Source organism: Sardina pilchardus, chromosome 19 (genome assembly GCF_963854185.1).
Source record: "Sardina pilchardus chromosome 19, fSarPil1.1, whole genome shotgun sequence".
Taxonomy (NCBI): domain Eukaryota; kingdom Metazoa; phylum Chordata; class Actinopteri; order Clupeiformes; family Clupeidae; genus Sardina; species Sardina pilchardus.
In genome coordinates, this window is record NC_085012.1 from 3,870,249 (window position 1) to 3,887,332 (window position 17,084).

General features: G+C 39.0%; 2 protein-coding genes across 2 annotated transcripts; one reads left to right on the forward strand and one right to left on the reverse strand.

Annotated features, from left to right (window-relative positions):
- The first annotated feature begins 234 nt into the window (after positions 1 to 234).
- Positions 235 to 3,863, forward strand: LOC134066513 (patched domain-containing protein 3-like). Its single transcript, XM_062521872.1, has 4 exons — positions 235 to 924; positions 1,113 to 1,240; positions 1,765 to 1,910; positions 2,107 to 3,863. The coding sequence occupies exons 1-4, from the start codon at positions 235 to 237 to the stop codon at positions 3,861 to 3,863; spliced, it is 2,721 nt and encodes a 906-aa protein (XP_062377856.1).
- A 4,912-nt stretch (positions 3,864 to 8,775) lies between these two features.
- Positions 8,776 to 13,407, reverse strand: LOC134066514 (patched domain-containing protein 3-like). Its single transcript, XM_062521873.1, has 4 exons — positions 12,718 to 13,407; positions 12,487 to 12,614; positions 10,582 to 10,727; positions 8,776 to 10,445 (listed from the first exon to the last, which is right to left on the reverse strand). Exons 1-4 carry the CDS (start codon positions 13,405 to 13,407, stop codon positions 8,776 to 8,778), a joined length of 2,634 nt encoding a protein of 877 aa, XP_062377857.1.
- Between the last annotated feature and the right edge of the window lie 3,677 nt (positions 13,408 to 17,084).

Below are 17,084 nucleotides of genomic sequence, written 5' to 3' on the forward strand. Positions count from 1 at the left end.
AAAACCACAAATAGATATGGTTCAAGAGAAGACTAAACTGGCATCATGCTTTTCCAGTGTAAGTCATATCAGGTATGTTTGTTAATGTATAACCTCACCTCATGAGGAGACATAAAACTGATCACAACTACAGTTCCCTTGGCAATATTGCCAGTCTTCAACAGCTCAGAGATAGGGAAAGGACAGGGATATCATTTTCAAAATATCTACCTCAGATGCAGCATAGCCCCAAACATGCCCAACTGCAACACAAACTGCATTGAAAAACCTATATCAATAGGCTTCGGTAAACTTGGACGTATCGTTGCTAGATATCCATGGGTGTTCCTTATTTCACCCCTTATCATATCCGCAGGTCTCGGTGCAGGGTTTTATTTTCTAGAAGACAGAGAGTCAAACAACATCGAAGATCAATTCACTCCAAAAAATGGCCTGGCAAAGACGGAAAGAGCATACGTCAAAGAGCACTTCCCACAAGGTGAGGAGTTTTCAAGTCTGAGGCTTTATACAGATGGTACATATGCTTCATTAATCGCTGTGCACTCGGCAAATATTCTCACCAAAGATGTGTTTGAGGAAGTTGTCAAACTAGACCAAAAAGTAAAGCAAATCCAGGCAGAAGGAAGTCAAAAGACTTTTACAGATCTGTGTGCCAAGGACAGAGATTTGAGATGTGTCTCAAATCCAATTTTGGATATTGTGAACGACTATGTTACTAATGGCACATCAATAGATTACCCCCAACACAAGACAGAATTCATAGGGACAGCAATTGGTGGAGTGGATCTGTACCCAAACAACAGTGTAGAGACTGCACAAGCAATCAGGCTTTTCTATTACTTAAAAGAGGACAAGAAAAATGAAACGGATCTATGGCTGAAGACATTTATTAAGAATTTTTCAGGAAGCACAGTCCCTGAAATGGTAAGTTTGAATGCTTCATAGAAAATATGCTATATACTGTAGCTTTGACTATAAATGTGTATTTCCAATGAGCTAACTTCTTAAATTATGATCAGCAATGTAAACAAAATATATATTCAATTGGTATAAGATACCAATTTATCAGTGGTAGATGTCTAATCCACTGTTTATCTATAACAACTTTGCAGATCTCTGTTTCATATTTCACTTCAATATCAAGAGAGGAGGAATTTGACACAAATTCTAAAACAGTCATCCCACTGTTCTCTGTTACATACTTTCTGGCCATTACTGTCTCCATAATGTCCTGTTTGAGGTATGTCCTGTTTGAGGTATATTAAGGTGAAACATCAGATACTGTAACTGTTGAAATAAAACTGATAACTACATCATCTTGCAAATTAGTAGATGTAGATTGTGAGTTTCCATGTACAGTATATTCACATAGCCTACATTAGTTTATTTCACATTTTCACATTTATTTCACATATTTTTCATTTGTATATTATATTATATTTGTATATTTATGTTATATTACTTCTTTGAAGTGATATGGGATATCTTCTCACAGTTCACATTACTCATGCTTTTACCTTAACCTTTAATAAGACCTATCAGTAGTACTGATGTAATGAACAATTATCAGACTAAGTGTATGCTGTATACTGTATCATTCCATGGATGCATGATGAGAAACTATGATGTACAGTATGATCACACTGTATGACGTTCAAGGCCTCGCTCCAACAGCCATATTAAGAGTTAGTGTCCACATTACTGCACTCCTTTTGACTGTAGATGCATGTTTACCTGCATGTGTCATATCTGTGCTCATATCAGGCTGGACTGTGTGAGGAATAAGGTCTGGGTGGCCACCTTCGGGGTGCTGTCTGCAGGCCTGGCGGTGCTCAGCAGTTTTGGACTGCTGCTCTTCTGTGGGATGCCATTCGTGATGACCGTGGCGACTGCTCCCTTTCTCATTCTTGGTAAATAAAAGATATCCAGTTTGTGTTCTTTTCTTTTAAGCAAAAGCTTTCAACATGCTGAATCTAAAAACTCCTGCTATCATCGCTGAAAATACAATCATGCCTATTTTCATCATATTATGTGGATAAATTAGACAAGTATAGCTTTTACATCATTGTGAAATATGGTTTGTCTAATAGCCCTCTCTTGCCACAGGTATTGGTGTGGATGACATGTTCATCATGATTTCATGCTGGCAGAAAACAAAAGTCAAAACTGAGGTGGAAGATCGCATGGCCGAGACGTACAAAGAGGCTGCTGTTTCCATCACCATCACCACTCTCACTAATGTCTTGGCCTTTTACATTGGCCTCTTGACCCCTTTTGGGTCAGTCCAGTCCTTCTGCATGTACACCGGCACAGCCATCCTCTTCTGCTACATCTACAACATCACATTCTTCGGTGCCTTTCTGGCCCTGAATGGACGAAGAGAGAGCAGCAACAGACACTGGCTTACGTGCAGGATGGTTGAGACTCCAACTCCAGACAACAAGAGCAATGCATGTTCAGTTGGAGGAGCTTTTGATCCTGAGACAAAGGCAGAGGAGGAAATGCCCATGGATATCTTCTTTAAAAAGCACTATGGTCCATTTCTGACAAAGCCTTGGACTAAAGTGTTAGTTGTTTTGCTCTACTCAGGATACTTGGCCGGTAGCATATATGGTTGTTTTCAAATGCAGGAGGGAATTGATCTAAAAAATTTAGCACCTGATGATTCATATGTTGCTCCCTACTACAATAATGAGGACATATATTTCTCAGAGTATGGCCCTTTTGTCATGTTAGTTATTGAAGATGAAAACTTCAAGTATTGGGGGAAATTTGCTCGTGAAATTCTCAACATGTGCCTGAATGAATTTGAATCATCCGACATGGTTGCCAAAAACAGGACTATATTTTGGCTTGAATCGTATGAGCAATATGGAGTTGGTGCTAGTTTAGACCTTTCAGATGAAACTGTATTCATGAGTAATTTGCCCACATTTCTTATTGCATCAGGTTTCAAACATGATCTCAATATTTCTAATAACAAAATAGTTGCCTCTCGATTGTTTATCCCAACAGTTAACATTAGAACTGCAATAGATGAAAAGAACATGTTGAACTTTTTTAGGGACACAGCTTCCACTTGTTTTCCAAACTTGGATCTGATGGTCTACCATCCTGCTTTTATTTACTATGATCAATATGCAGTCATTGTTAGCAATACTATCCAAAATACTGTAGTTGCTACTGTGATCATGCTTGTAATTTCTCTTCTGTTGATTCCACACCCTCTCTGTTCTCTGTGGGTGACCTTTGCCATTGCCTCTGTAATAGTAGGTGTAGCTGGTTTCATGGCTTTATGGGATGTTAATCTAGACTCCATCTCCATGATCAACCTGATTATCTGCATCGGCTTTTCTGTCGACTTTTCTGCACACATTTCCTACGCCTTTGTCTCAAGTGAAGAGAAAACAGCCAATGAAAAAGCTATTGATGCCTTATACCACCTTGGGTATCCAATTATACAAGGAGCTGTATCTACCATTGCTGGTGTTGTGGTCCTCTCAGCAGCAGAGAGCTACATTTTCAGGACCTTTTTCAAGATTATGTTTCTGGTCATCTTATTCGGTGCACTTCACGGCATCGTGTTCATCCCCATATTTCTGACATTCTTTGGGTGTTGTAGCAAATCAAACAGTGTTCAGGATGAAAAGGATCAACCTAGCATCAAACAGTATTTCAGGCATGGTAATGTGCAATTGTCGCTCAATGGTGTTGTAAGCCCTAAACATCGTTTTCCTGGCAGCACTGCCATCACAGCACCTAACCCTCACCCTTACCCTAACCGGACCCAGGCCTCCTTCGATCAGAATCAGAAACAGAACAGCTCAGTTCAGAACTATCAAAGTAACCCCGACTGTCCCTGAGCCTGTGCGGACGTTTGAAATTGAAATTGAAGCACATAGGGGTCATTCCACGTCAAATCAACCAGAGCGCACGCACTTGCGTCTCAAAAAAATCTGAAAAAAAGAACATTTTACAGAGTGTCTCCTGGGTAACATAGGTGCACATGGTATTGGCGTGCGCTCTGATTTGATTTGATTTGATTTTTGATTTGACATGGAATGACCCATAGGCTATTTAATTGTGATGTCAATGTTACAAGGAAAATATATCTTTTCAGAGTTTCTTTATAGTTGAAATGCAATGTTGATTAGCCTATATATGAATATGTAGGTTACAACACTATAGTTTACAGTATAGACCTACAGAATACTAATTGCTTACTAATAATATACTTGATGTCAGTCATACTTTCTACTTTATATGTACTGTATGCTGTTTATACTTGAATATGTTGTAACCACAGATCATTTTACTTTTTCATGTATAGGTCTGATGGTAAGACAATAGTATTTGTCAAAGTAAACAAATCATTGAAATGCACTAGAGAATTCCCCCACATCTGAATGTCTATCTATAAGGCGTGGAGAATTCTTTGTCATTGTTCCTGCGTAATCATTCCTGTGTAATCATGCCACACTGATACTTCACATGATAATATAGATGATATGTGACATGATATATAAACCTGAACTGTTTTTTTTTTACTTGTGCAATAAACTGATATTGATAGACATGTTTGTTCCTAGTCTATTCCTAAAACAAATTTTGAACACAGAGGTATAAATATTGAAACCTTTCATCACCTTGTAAATAGACATGTTGGTCAATACCTTTACTTGCATAATTATTGCCACTTATTGCCACTTCACTTGATATGTTCATACATGCATTCATCATCAAGTTATCAGGTTAATTGGCTTAGTTTTATTTCAGTTAGCCTAATAGCTGGTTTGATTTGCATTGAGAGATGATCTAATGGAAAGTTGCCTACTCCATGCCAATCTCTAGGTATGGTGAAGGGTATGTGATGTGGGGCCATTTTGATTAAAAAGGCCAGGGAACTTCATCAGGATGCATAGCACCCTACCCTGAATCCATGAAATAACTGGCCTTTAAAAAATAATCGGCCTGCCTCCATGAAAATTTAACACAGGCGTGTGTATAGGCTACTTATGCCCGATGTAGGCCTATAATGAAAAACATTCATTTATTCGTGATACATTATTCATTTTCAAAGAAAATTAGAGTCCTTAAATGTTGGATTTGTCCTATTTTTTAAGGCATTAAGATACATTTCCAAAAGACGATTTAGGCTATTATTCCTCTTGTTAGTCAACTTTAGCGTGGGCTCATAAACTTGGGAGCACAATTGTAGCCTAAATGTCACAGACAGTAAGCTATTAGTCAGAATTTAATATCAGGCCAGTGTTTACAGTTATGTTTGAAGTAGCCTATAGTGTGTGTGTGTGTGTGTGTGTGTGTGTGTGTGTGTGTGTGTGTGTGTGTGCGCGTATTTTGACGTAGGCTACTTTGTCAGCAATGTTAGGCACTCATGATTGTGTCAATTATGTGCAGTGTTTACCTTTTCATGGACGTATCAATCTGGCACCTGCTGCTAGGCACCTAGCACCTGCTGCTAGGCTAATTGTCTCATTCCTGATCCCAATAACATCTGCGACCCATTCGTTCGTGGATCAGTCTCCCAATAAATAGGACTGCCATACGCTTGTGGGGGTCAGAGGCATTTTGCAGCCTCGGTTTGAATTTGCCGGTGCTGGGTACAGGCGCACACTGACGTTTTGTTAATCAGCTGGGCTATGCCGTCATTCCTGCCGTCAGGATTTCACATGGGATTTCCGGAAGCGACAGACGGGTCAGGGCAGAGCCCCTTTAGGGAGAGCCGGTCCACTTCCTATTAACTCCATTGTACCGGATTGTTCCTGCAATCTGTTGAAATTCCACTAGGGGCGCTGCCGAGCAAGTGATAAATGAATTGTGGTCTATGGAGCTATGCGGCTAACGCTCGTTTTTTTCACAGTTGACAACTTCATTTCTTAATGTACATTGTCGTAGTAGCTACCTGAGTATAGGTTTTCCACTGGAAATGAAATAAAAAGTCACTCATGTCCTTTCTGCTTTTCATAGGATGGGCCGCTTTCCGTGTAACATGCTAGCATTTAGCTCATGGATGCTGATTGGTCAGCGAGGAATCGCGACCGATTACGACGACGTCGTGAAGCTGAACCTTCTTTTAGGTCTATGGCCGTAGTGGTTCGCTTTTGTGTCACGTGACATGAAAACTTTGAAAGGGTTTTTAGGAATAACAACACATATAGAAAATTGCATTGGTCAGCTAATTGTCAAGTCAAGTTCTCCTGCATCGCATGCATTAATGCAATTTCAGGAGAAAAAATTATATAAAGACAAATGTGGTATTGGGGGGTTCAGCTCCATTGCCACCCATTCATTCATCACTTGCTCGCGATCGCCCTCTAGTTACAGTACCATGCGGAAGTATTTCGCTAGTGGTCCTTCTCCCCTTATTAGACATTCTCTGGTCAGGGTTTTCAACTGCTCACCTGAACCAGAGGGTTAACGCGAAGTTGGTCATCAAGGATCTTTGAGGAACTGTCTCCCCCTGCTGGTCTGAGGGCTTCACTAAAGGGAAGAGGAGAGATAGACTTTCCTGCATAGTCTATCTGCATCTCCACCTCTTCCACACGTCCATGACCTTCTTTAAAAATGCTGTGTAGGCTACTGACTGTTTTACTGCTTCCACTGTCTACACTGTTTACTAGCCCACATGCACAACCCCTCCTTCTACCCCCCTGACTGGACTGTGATTTAACTTCATGCCATTGGCTGATGCCCTTGTCCTTCAAACCTATTCTTGCACTGCTGTTATATTTTATAACTTACATTCACTTCTTTCTTATGTTGTTCATATATGTAAGGGATAATCAACGACGCGCCGTGCGTTTATAGGAAAATAATGCACGTTCGAAGTGGTAATAAGGACCCGACGCCGCAGGCGGAGGGGACTTTACACTTCGATAAGTGCATTATTTTCCTATAAACGCACAGGGCGCGGAGTTGATTATCCCGCTTATACCACTGCTACTATCATTTTCGTTTATATTGCCGCTGTCTTAGATACAACATTGCTGTTTTTACCGTTACATTCACATTGGCGAATTAATATTCAAGTGTAATAAGCCCAAAAGAAGGGAACTACTTCATAGCCGTGCGGTATATAGAAAAATAATGCACGTTCCAAATAGCGCATCACAATAGGAAATTTGACCAAGCAGTGGTATAATTATACAACAACTGTTACTTTGCTTACGTTTTTCAGATTTGTTGCTGGTCGCTAGACTTTAACCCTGCGCTGTTGGACTTACAGTAGGCCTATAGACCATCATGACACATGACGTATACATCATGACCTTGAATTTCCCCTTGGGGATCAATAAAGCCTGCCTACACAAATCAAACCAGATAGTAGGCTAACTAAAATAAATAATAATAAAAAAAAAACATGGCAATGTCTTGGTATGGTGAAGCGTATGTGATAATGAAGAACGTGTCAATAACAATATGTCACTTGTCTTTCCACTCTACACCAAAGAGACTATTCATCTGATAACATGATGATCAATGCACGTATGAACAAGTAAGAATTATATGTACTGTAAGTGAAGGCATTGACCTACAGTAAATGTCTATTATAATGAAAGGTTCAGGAATGAATAGTGTAATATAAGTTTATTGCATTAATAATAATAATTAAAAAAAAAACAGGTCAGGTGTATACACACACACACACGCACGAACGCACGCACGCACAATATATATATATATATATATATATATATATATATATATCATGTAACATATCATCTATAACATGTGAAGTATATCAGTGTGGCATGACTACACAGGATTAATGACAAAGAATTCTCCACACTATAAAGAGAGACAAACGGGTGTAGGGGAATCCTCTCGAGCATTTCAATGTATTGTTTACTCAATGTTATTATCTATACCATTTGACCTACACATGAACAAGTAAAATGATCTGCACTGAGGTTGAAAAGCATTCAAGTATTGGCTACCCAGATATGAACAGATGCAGAATGAATATAATGTAGAAAGTATATGACTGACATGAAACATGTAAGGGATAATCAACGACGCGCCGTGCGTTTATAGGAAAATAATGCACGTTCGAAGTGGTAATAAGGACCCGACGCCGCAGGCGGAGGGGACTTTACACTTCGATAAGTGCATTATTTTCCTATAAACGCACAGGGCGCGGAGTTGATTATCCCGCTTATACCACTGCTACTATCATTTTCGTTTATATTGCCGCCGTCTTAGATACAACATTGCTGTTTTTACCGTTACATTCACATTGGCGAATTAATATTCAAGTGTAATAAGCCCAAAAGAAGGGAACTACTTCATAGCCGTGCGGTATATAGAAAAATAATGCACGTTCCAAATAGCGCATCACAATAGGAAATTTGACCAAGCAGTGGTATAAATTATTAGTAAGCAATTAGTATTATGTAGGCCTACACTGTAACCAGAGGCAGACATCCAGGCTTCAGAAAGTAAAAGTCCAGCCAAGTATTTGACCCAAACATTTAGTAAACCAGCGCAAACCAGCTCATCGTAATTAGCAGCCAGGTAGATCAGATGATCAGTGATCTCGCCTGGGTTAAGTGCACAGGTAGAAATAATATATGGCAAGACTTTCACTTTCTGGACCCGGGATATCTGCCTCCAACTGTAACCTAGTGTGTTTGTTGAAAACCTACATATTCATACATAATCAACAATGCATTTTCAACTAAAGAAACTCCTAAATATATATATTTTCCTCGTAACATTGACAGCATAGTTAAATATCTGTGCTCCAATTTCTGTTCAGGGACAGTCGGAGTCACTAGAAAAGGTTGAATGGTTCTGATTCTGATTGGACCTTTGGCCAGACAATTCCACATGATCATGCCTTAAATTCTGCCCGTTGCCAGTTTGATCCTTTTCACCCTGAACACTGTTTGAATTGCTGCAGCATCCAAAGAATGTCAGAAATATGGGGATGAACACAATGCCGTGAAGTGCGCCGAATAAGATGACCAGAAACATAATCTTGAAAAAAGTCCTGAAAATGTAGCTCTCTGCTGCTGAGAGGACCACAACGCCAGCAATGGTAGATACAGCTCCTTGTATAATTGGATACCCAAGATTGTATAAGGCATCAATAGCTTTCTCATTGGCTGTTTTCTTTTTGCTTGAGACAAAGGCGTAGGAAATGTGTGCAGAAAAGTCGACAGAAAAGCCGATGCAGATTACCAGGTTGATCATGGAGATGGAGTCTAGATTAACATCCCATAAAGCCATGAAACCAGCTACACCTACTATTACAGAGGCGATGGCAAAGGTCACCCACAGAGAACAGAGAGGGTGCGGAATCAACAGAAGAGAAATTACAAGCATGATCACAGTAGCAACTACAATATTTTGGATAGTATTGCTAACAATGACTGCATATTGATCATAGTAAATAAAAGCAGGATGGTAGACCATCAGATCCATGTTTGGCCAACATTTGGAAACTGTGTCCCTAAAAAAGTTCAACATGTTTTTTTCATCAATTGCAGTTGAAATGTTAGTTGTTGGAATAAACAATCGAGAGGCAACTATTTTGTTATTAGAAATATTGACATCCTGTTTAAAACCTGAGTTATCAAGAAATGTGGACAAATTACTCATGAATACAGTTTCATTTGAAAGATCTAAACTCTCCTTATCTCCATATTTCTTATAATCATCAAGCCAAAATATAGCATTGATTTTGGCAACCATGTCGGATGATTGAAATTCATTCAGGCACATGTTGAGATTTTCCTGAGCGCATTTATCCCAATATCGGAAGTTTTCATCTCTAATAACTAACATGACAAAAGGGCCATACTCTGAGAAATATATGTCTTCATTATCGTAGTAGTGAGCAACATACGAATCATCTGGTGCTAAATTTTTTAGATCAATTCCCTCCTGCATTTGAAAACAACCATATATGCCACCTGCCAAATATCCCAAGTAGAGCAAAATAACACACACTTTAGTCCAAGGCTTTGTCAGAAATGGACCAACATACTTTCTAAAGAGGATATCCATGGGCATTTCCTCCTCTGCACCTGTCTCCGGATCATAAGCTCCTCCAACTGAACATGAACATGAACAGGCATTGCTATTGTTGTCTGGAGTTGGAGTCTCAACCTTCCTGCATATGAGCCAGTGCCTATTGCTTCCCTCTCTTTGTCCATTCAGGGCCAGAAAGGCACCAAAGAATGTGATGTTGTAGATGTAGCAGAAGAGGAGGGCTGTGCCGGTGTACATGCAGAAGGACTGGACCGACCCAAAAGGGGTCATGAGGCCAATGTAAAAGGCCAAGACGTCGGTCAGAGTGGTGATGGTGATGGAAACAGCAGCCTCCTTGTATGTCTCGGCCATGCGATCTTCCACCTCAGCTTTGACATTAGTTTTCTGCCAGCATGAAATCATGATGAACATGTCATCCACACCAATACCTGTGACAAGAGCACATTCTATGATGAAAAAGGGCATGATTGTATTTTCAGTGAGGATAGCAGGAGTTATTAGATTCAGCATGTTGAAAGCTTTTGCTTGAAAGAAAAGAACACAAACTGGATGTCTTTTATCTACCAAGAATGAGAAAGGGAGCAGTCGCCACGGTCATCACGAATGGCATCCCACAGAAGAGCAGCAGTCCAAAACTGCTGAGCACCGCCAGGCCTGCAGACAGCACCCCGAAGGTGGCCACCCAGACCTTATTCCTCACACAGTCCAGCCTGATTGAGCACAGATATGACACATGCAGGTAAACATGCATCTACAGTCAAAAGTGCAGTAAATGTGGATACTATCTTATCATGTGGCTGTTGGAGTGAAGCCTTGAACGTCATACAGTGTGCTCATACATCATATTTTCTCATCATGCTTCCATGGAATGATACATTGTACAGCATACACTTAGTCTGATAATTGTTCATTACATCCAGACTACTGATATGTCTTACTAAAGGTTAAGGTAAATGCAGAGGATAATGTGATAGTCTATGGCGGTGTTGTGTCTGCTAATGCATCATTTGTACATTAAGGGAAAAATAATCCATCTTTGATTACTGAAGAGTTGAAAGCTCTGTTTTCATTGATTATGATTTATTTATTTATTTATTTATTTATTTAAAAAAAGGTTATCCCTGGTTTGAAGTATTTTAGCCAATCAACCAAATTCTATCAAAATGTCGAAGCATGTTTTACATTATGTACATTATATGTTCAGTGGTTCCATCATCATTCCATCCATCATCAATACAAAATGTGTAGCAAAGAACAAGGGCGTGTAGGTTTGGTCTCAGTTAGGATGGGGACACATCCAACTTCTACGTATTTCACGATACCATAATTATTGTTTCAATACCAATACCAAGTCAAGAATCTCGATACTTTTGCGTTCACGTTTTTTTTTATCCTTATTATTTGATTTGTGGGCCCCACCACGTTGACAACATCAGTAATATTGAATATTGTGTGATCATTTACATCAGTGGTGATCATAGAATTTGACTGACCCTCAACACACACACGCACACACACACACGCACACGCACACGCACACACACACACACACACACACACACACACACACACACACACACACATAAAATTATGGTTGTCATACATTTCTATTTCATATTTTGGAATTCATACACTTTATATATTTTGCTAATTATTTATAGTATTTTCTGATATGCATAATTATTAACAGTTAAACATATTTACTCATTTGAATGCATCACATTGATATTTAAAATCATTAGGCTATACTTGTCATCGTCACATTTATCTAATTGATTGCCTGTCACTTTAAGAAGAACATGAACGCCAGCCAGGGTTCCAGGGTTCATAAAAGGGTATGGGGTATCATTTTCTGAGTCAAATTGACCCCAAGGATAATGGATGTCGGTAAGATTTGAGTTTAACATAAGAGTTACAGTAATAGTCCGTGACATGGTGACCTCTATTCTGTGCTATATGCGACTGTCTGTGCGGCACACCCCTATTCAACATGACTCCTCCTCTCTCAGAGAGCTAGAGGCTGGCGGACCACTGTTGGTCCACTGGGGGCAGATTAATATCTGCTTGATATTAAAGAGGAATATACAAAATGGGGACATTTCAAAATGGGATTTTCCAAAATAGTGTATATCATTACAAAATTGTTTAGAATTAATTGTACTGTAGCACTCTGCTAGAAAACAACATTATTAAACAATTAAGAATTTTACAGTCTTTATGAATTGAAGTCAATGAATGTTCATTTTCATGACAAGTGTTTTAATATAAAATCTGTACACTCATAGCAATTTTGAATTAGGATTATAAAAATACATATTGAAGTTTTGTCTCTTATCTCAATAATCAGTTTACTAATGTTTATAGAACTACATGGAAACTCACCATCTACATCTTCTAATTTGGAAGATGATGTAGTTATCAATTTTATTTCAACAGTTATGTGATGTTTCACCTTAATGTACAACATACCTCAAGCAGGACATTATGGAGACAGTAATGGCCAGAAAGTATGTAACAGAGAACAGTGGGATGACTGTTTTAGAATTTGTGTCGAATTCCTCATCTCTTGATATTGAAGTGAAATATGAAATAAAAATCTGCAAAGTTTTTATAGAGAAACACTGGATTAGACCATTGGAAATTACACACATTTATAGCCAAAGCTATAGAGCATATTTTCTATGAGGCATTCAAACTTACATTTTCGGGGGCTGTGCTTCCTGAAAAATTCTTTATAAATGTCCTCAGCCATAGATCCGTTTCATTTTTCTTGTCTTCTTCCAAGTAATAGAAAAGCCTGATTGCTTGTGCAGTCTCTACACTGTTGTTTGGATACAGATCCACTCCACCAATTGCTGTCCCTATGAATTCTGTCTTGTTTTGGGGGTAAGCTATTGGTGTGCCATTAGTAACATGGTCGTTCACAATATCCAAAATTGGATTTGAGACACATCCCAAATCTCTGTCCTTGGCACACAGATCTGTAAAAGTCTTTTGACTTCCTTCTGCCTGGATTTGCTTTACTTTTTGGTCTAGTTTGTCAACGTCCTGAAACGCTTCTTCTGTGAGAATATTTGCTGAGTGCACAGCGATTAATGAAGCATATGTACCATCTGTGTAAAGCCTCAGACTTGAAAACTCCTCACCTTGTGGGAAGTGCTCTTTGACGTATGCTCTTTCCATCTTTGCCGGGCCATTTTTTGGAGTGAATTGATCTTCGATGTTGTTTGACTCTCTGTCTTCTAGAAAATAAAACCCTGCACCAAGACCTGCGGATATGACAAGGGGTGAAATAAGGAACACCCATGGGTATCTACCTACGATACGTCCAAGTTTACCAAAGCCTATTGATATCGGTTTTTCAATGCAGTTTGTGTTGCAGTTGGGCATGGTTAGGGCTATGCTGCATCTGAGGTAGATATTTTGAAAATGATATCCCTGTCCTTTCCCTATCTCTCAGCTGTTGAAGACTGCCAATATTGCCAAGGGAACTGTAGTTATGATTAATTTTATGACTTCCCATCAGGATGGTACAGTGTATTCTGGTTATACATTAACAAACATAAACCTGATGTCACTTACACTGGAAAAGCATGATGACAGTTCAGCCTTCGCTTGAACCATATCCATTTGTGTCTTTATTACCTCAACTGAATCAGAAATGGCAATGCCTACACTGGGAATATTATCTAAAGAGGAAGTTATGACGTCATGGATTATTTTTGGCCCTGATGTTATGAATATGTTGGTGGGATAAGGGATTCCCGAGTTTCTGTGTGCATCTGTGAAAGAAGTAAAGGTGATCGTTTGCACACTGTAATGGCTCCAAAAAAAATCTTTATTTGTTAAAGCAATAGTTCGGAATTTTGGACATAGGACCTCATTTCCAACTCAGCCTGGGTGATATAGGTCGGTGAAGACCATTTTCAGTAAATTTCTGCCCTTCCTATGAGTTGCAGCGTTCATCTCGTGCTAATCTGGTGCCAAGATAACGCAAGTCAACGGTAACATCCAGCCTGCCACTGAAAACACTCCACAGAACACCCGAAACAAATACATTTTAACGTCAGACTATCGATGCACATGCCTAGTGTTGATAGAACCATGTTAGAAATAAAACGAACCTTGCATCGCATTGCAATAGCCTAGGGGAGAGCCGGGTCAATTGAAACGCGGGACGAAAGTAACACAGCGATTTCCTCGAAAACCATGCACATCTGAAATGTCATATGTCGTCAGTTTGTTCAACACACAAGACTTGCCAATCACGGGAAATCTCGTGCCATGACGTCATCGAATTCCAACGTTATCCCCGCAAACCTGTTTTTGACACCGGCAAGTAAAATCTTATGTGCGGTCATTTTTTTGTGATCACAACTCGTGTTTATTGTTTCATGCAATGATCACATGACCATACGAGAGATGAATCATTACTTAAACATGTCTGAAAGTGTTAAATGCATTTTGAGGTTTAGAAGCAAAATATGTTTAAGTGTTAGTTAGCACTGTCGGGACGATTGAAACAGTTGTTTCAATCGTCCCGAACTATCAATGCAAAAAAAAAAAAATGTTTCAAAATAAAAGAGGAAGATCAATTGTGAATCCCTCAACAAGGCTTACAACGGGAAATAAGTAAATTAGATGGAAATATAGTCATCAGCATGGTATAAAATGAAGAAATGTGAGTTTCATCAAAACGCGTATCTCGACATTGACGCACATGGAAAAATACATTTTTTGACCTACTTATATTTTGAAGAATCAGGTGAAATTTTAGCCATGACAAGTACAGAAGTATGTTGTTAGGTATGTTTCATAAAAACTAGAGTAAAGTGAATGGTTTCTGTTTACAATATGCTGTTTCATTCGTCCCGCACATGTGTGGGACGAATGGGCGGGTCAATTGAAACAAATGACAACTTACGTTCAAAGTTAAAAAACAACGCGATCACTCAAGGTGTATATGAAATTACACTGGTAACTAAGAGAGGACACATGTGAGTTGTTGATCATATGACAACATTATTTGTATCCCTTTCACCTGTTCTGAAAAAGACGTTAAACTGAAAAGTGTTTCAATTGACCCTGCTCTCCCCTACTTTGTTCCCTGTATGGCAGTGGCGGATTGATATTGAGAAACTAGTCCCTCAAAATTTAATAAATCATTGAGTTGCAAGGTCAGTTTTATTTCTAAAATTATTCTAGCAACACGGACATGTATATCGATAGTCCGACGATTTAATTGACTTGTCTCGGGTGTGCGGTGGAGTGAGTAAGACTGTTGTTGATGTCAGACTGATGTTACCGTAGAAATGTGTTAGCTCAAAACCAGCGTTAGCAAAGGGGGACGCTGCAACTGAAGGAAGGGGCTAAACGCGGAAAAAAACGGTCTCCACCGACCTATATCACCTCGGTAAAGTTGGAAATGAGGTCTTATGTCCAAAATTCCGAACTATTCCTTTAAGTATAGGCAATGTTTACTCCTTTGACACGTTTTTTGTCTGGCACCTGTTTAAACATTGTTTTGGATGTGCACATCCGTCTCTCCAAATACATCTGTGAAAGAAACAACAGCTGAAACTGATTTCTACCTTCCAAAAATCATATATGTTAAGGCCCACTTGTCAGACCTTGACATGAAGTGCATTCTCACCCACTTTCATTCTCTTGAAGCTGAATTCAGGCATTATTTCTTTGAGGAAAAATGTTAATTTATCATTTAAAAAAGTATATGTATAATGAGTTTTTTTGCAAATTGGCAAAAATGTAGTTGTTGCCATGTGGCAACATTATGATTGGAATCTATTTATGCCCATTCAACTGAATGATCTCATAGGATTACCTATGCGTGCATGGTCAGTGCAGTTGACCTCTGACCACAGTAGAACTATGAATTATGGGAAATGAAAGTCATCATAATGAAACATAATCATCTAAATGATTACTTTATTTAACATAAACTTTGGTTTTGATCAAAACATGTACTTAATGTCCACACAGGAAGGTTATTTCTCCTCCAAGGCGGACTACACTATTGCAATACTACCATGATATCACTTTATAGTCCAAAATACAGTTCAATTTGTATTATGTTAGGTATTAAACTAGACATATCAGTGCATAATTAAGTCAAGATTAATATTGTTCATATTCTAAAATACTTGTAATGAAATAAAAATAAGTTTTTAAGGAAAAAACTGTTTCACATATATAGATCTCTGTTTCTCAACGTCAACGAGTAAAGATTTGGTGCTACGAAGCTCAAGCATAATGCTTCCATAGCACTGCAGCTGCTTGGCTACCCTAGCTGTTTTTCATACCGACAATACTCTGTGACCTTGAGAAGCAGACATCTATGTGAAAAATGGGCAGTTCTCCTTTAAAGGTGACAGAAAAGGTGCAGTAGAAATGTAAAAGTAAAAAAAATTTTTGATAAAGATGCTATTACAGCTTTTTAAGGAAGTGTCACCTGGTTAAACATTGATGACTTCCTCTGTATTTACAAACCAGTCAAGCAAATACCATAAAGACATCAGAACGTTCCATTGACAGTTTGTCACTGTCTGTTGCCATAGTCACCTCTCGATTTCACACACACCTTTCTAAAGAATGGGGACAATCAATGTACAGTTTCCGTACAGTATAGATACCTCACGATTGGTGGACACAAGGCCATAGATATATAAAGCTTTATGTATCTATGCACAGGGCCTTAATGATTATCCACTTTATGACCATAGGCTACAACATTATGTCAACACAGAGTTAGCTGAAAGCAACATAATGTAGGCCTAGCCTAGGTATATTCTTCAGATGGCCCACAGCAGTGTAGGCTGCGTATCATCGGCGCTGGCAGAGGAGCCAAAATTCAAATGCTCTCTTGTCTGTCCTCGACATGCAATGAATTTAAACATTACAGCATTTGCAATGTAGAGGAATATTCTCACCCACTTTAATTCTCTTGACTCTTGCTGAGGGATTCACACTGATGATTAAGAGGCAGCTTAGTGTAGAGTTTCGCTAACTAAATAAGTATACAGTTCAAAACCATTGCATCACAACTAGTG

Excerpts from the sequence above, each read along its gene's own strand:
- LOC134066513 (XM_062521872.1), top strand. The coding sequence starts at position 235 with ATGCCCAACTGCAACACAAACTGCATTGAAAAACCTATATCAATAGGC. Across the intron at positions 925-1,112 it reads GAAGCACAGTCCCTGAAATG|ATCTCTGTTTCATATTTCAC; the intron begins GTAAGTTTGAAT and ends ACAACTTTGCAG. Across the intron at positions 1,911-2,106 it reads TGCTCCCTTTCTCATTCTTG|GTATTGGTGTGGATGACATG; the intron begins GTAAATAAAAGA and ends CTCTTGCCACAG.
- LOC134066514 (XM_062521873.1), bottom strand. The coding sequence starts at position 13,407 with ATGCCCAACTGCAACACAAACTGCATTGAAAAACCGATATCAATAGGC. Across the intron at positions 12,615-12,717 it reads GAAGCACAGCCCCCGAAAAT|ATTTTTATTTCATATTTCAC; the intron begins GTAAGTTTGAAT and ends AAAACTTTGCAG. Across the intron at positions 10,728-12,486 it reads TCCATAATGTCCTGCTTGAG|GCTGGACTGTGTGAGGAATA; the intron begins GTATGTTGTACA and ends GTGCTCAATCAG.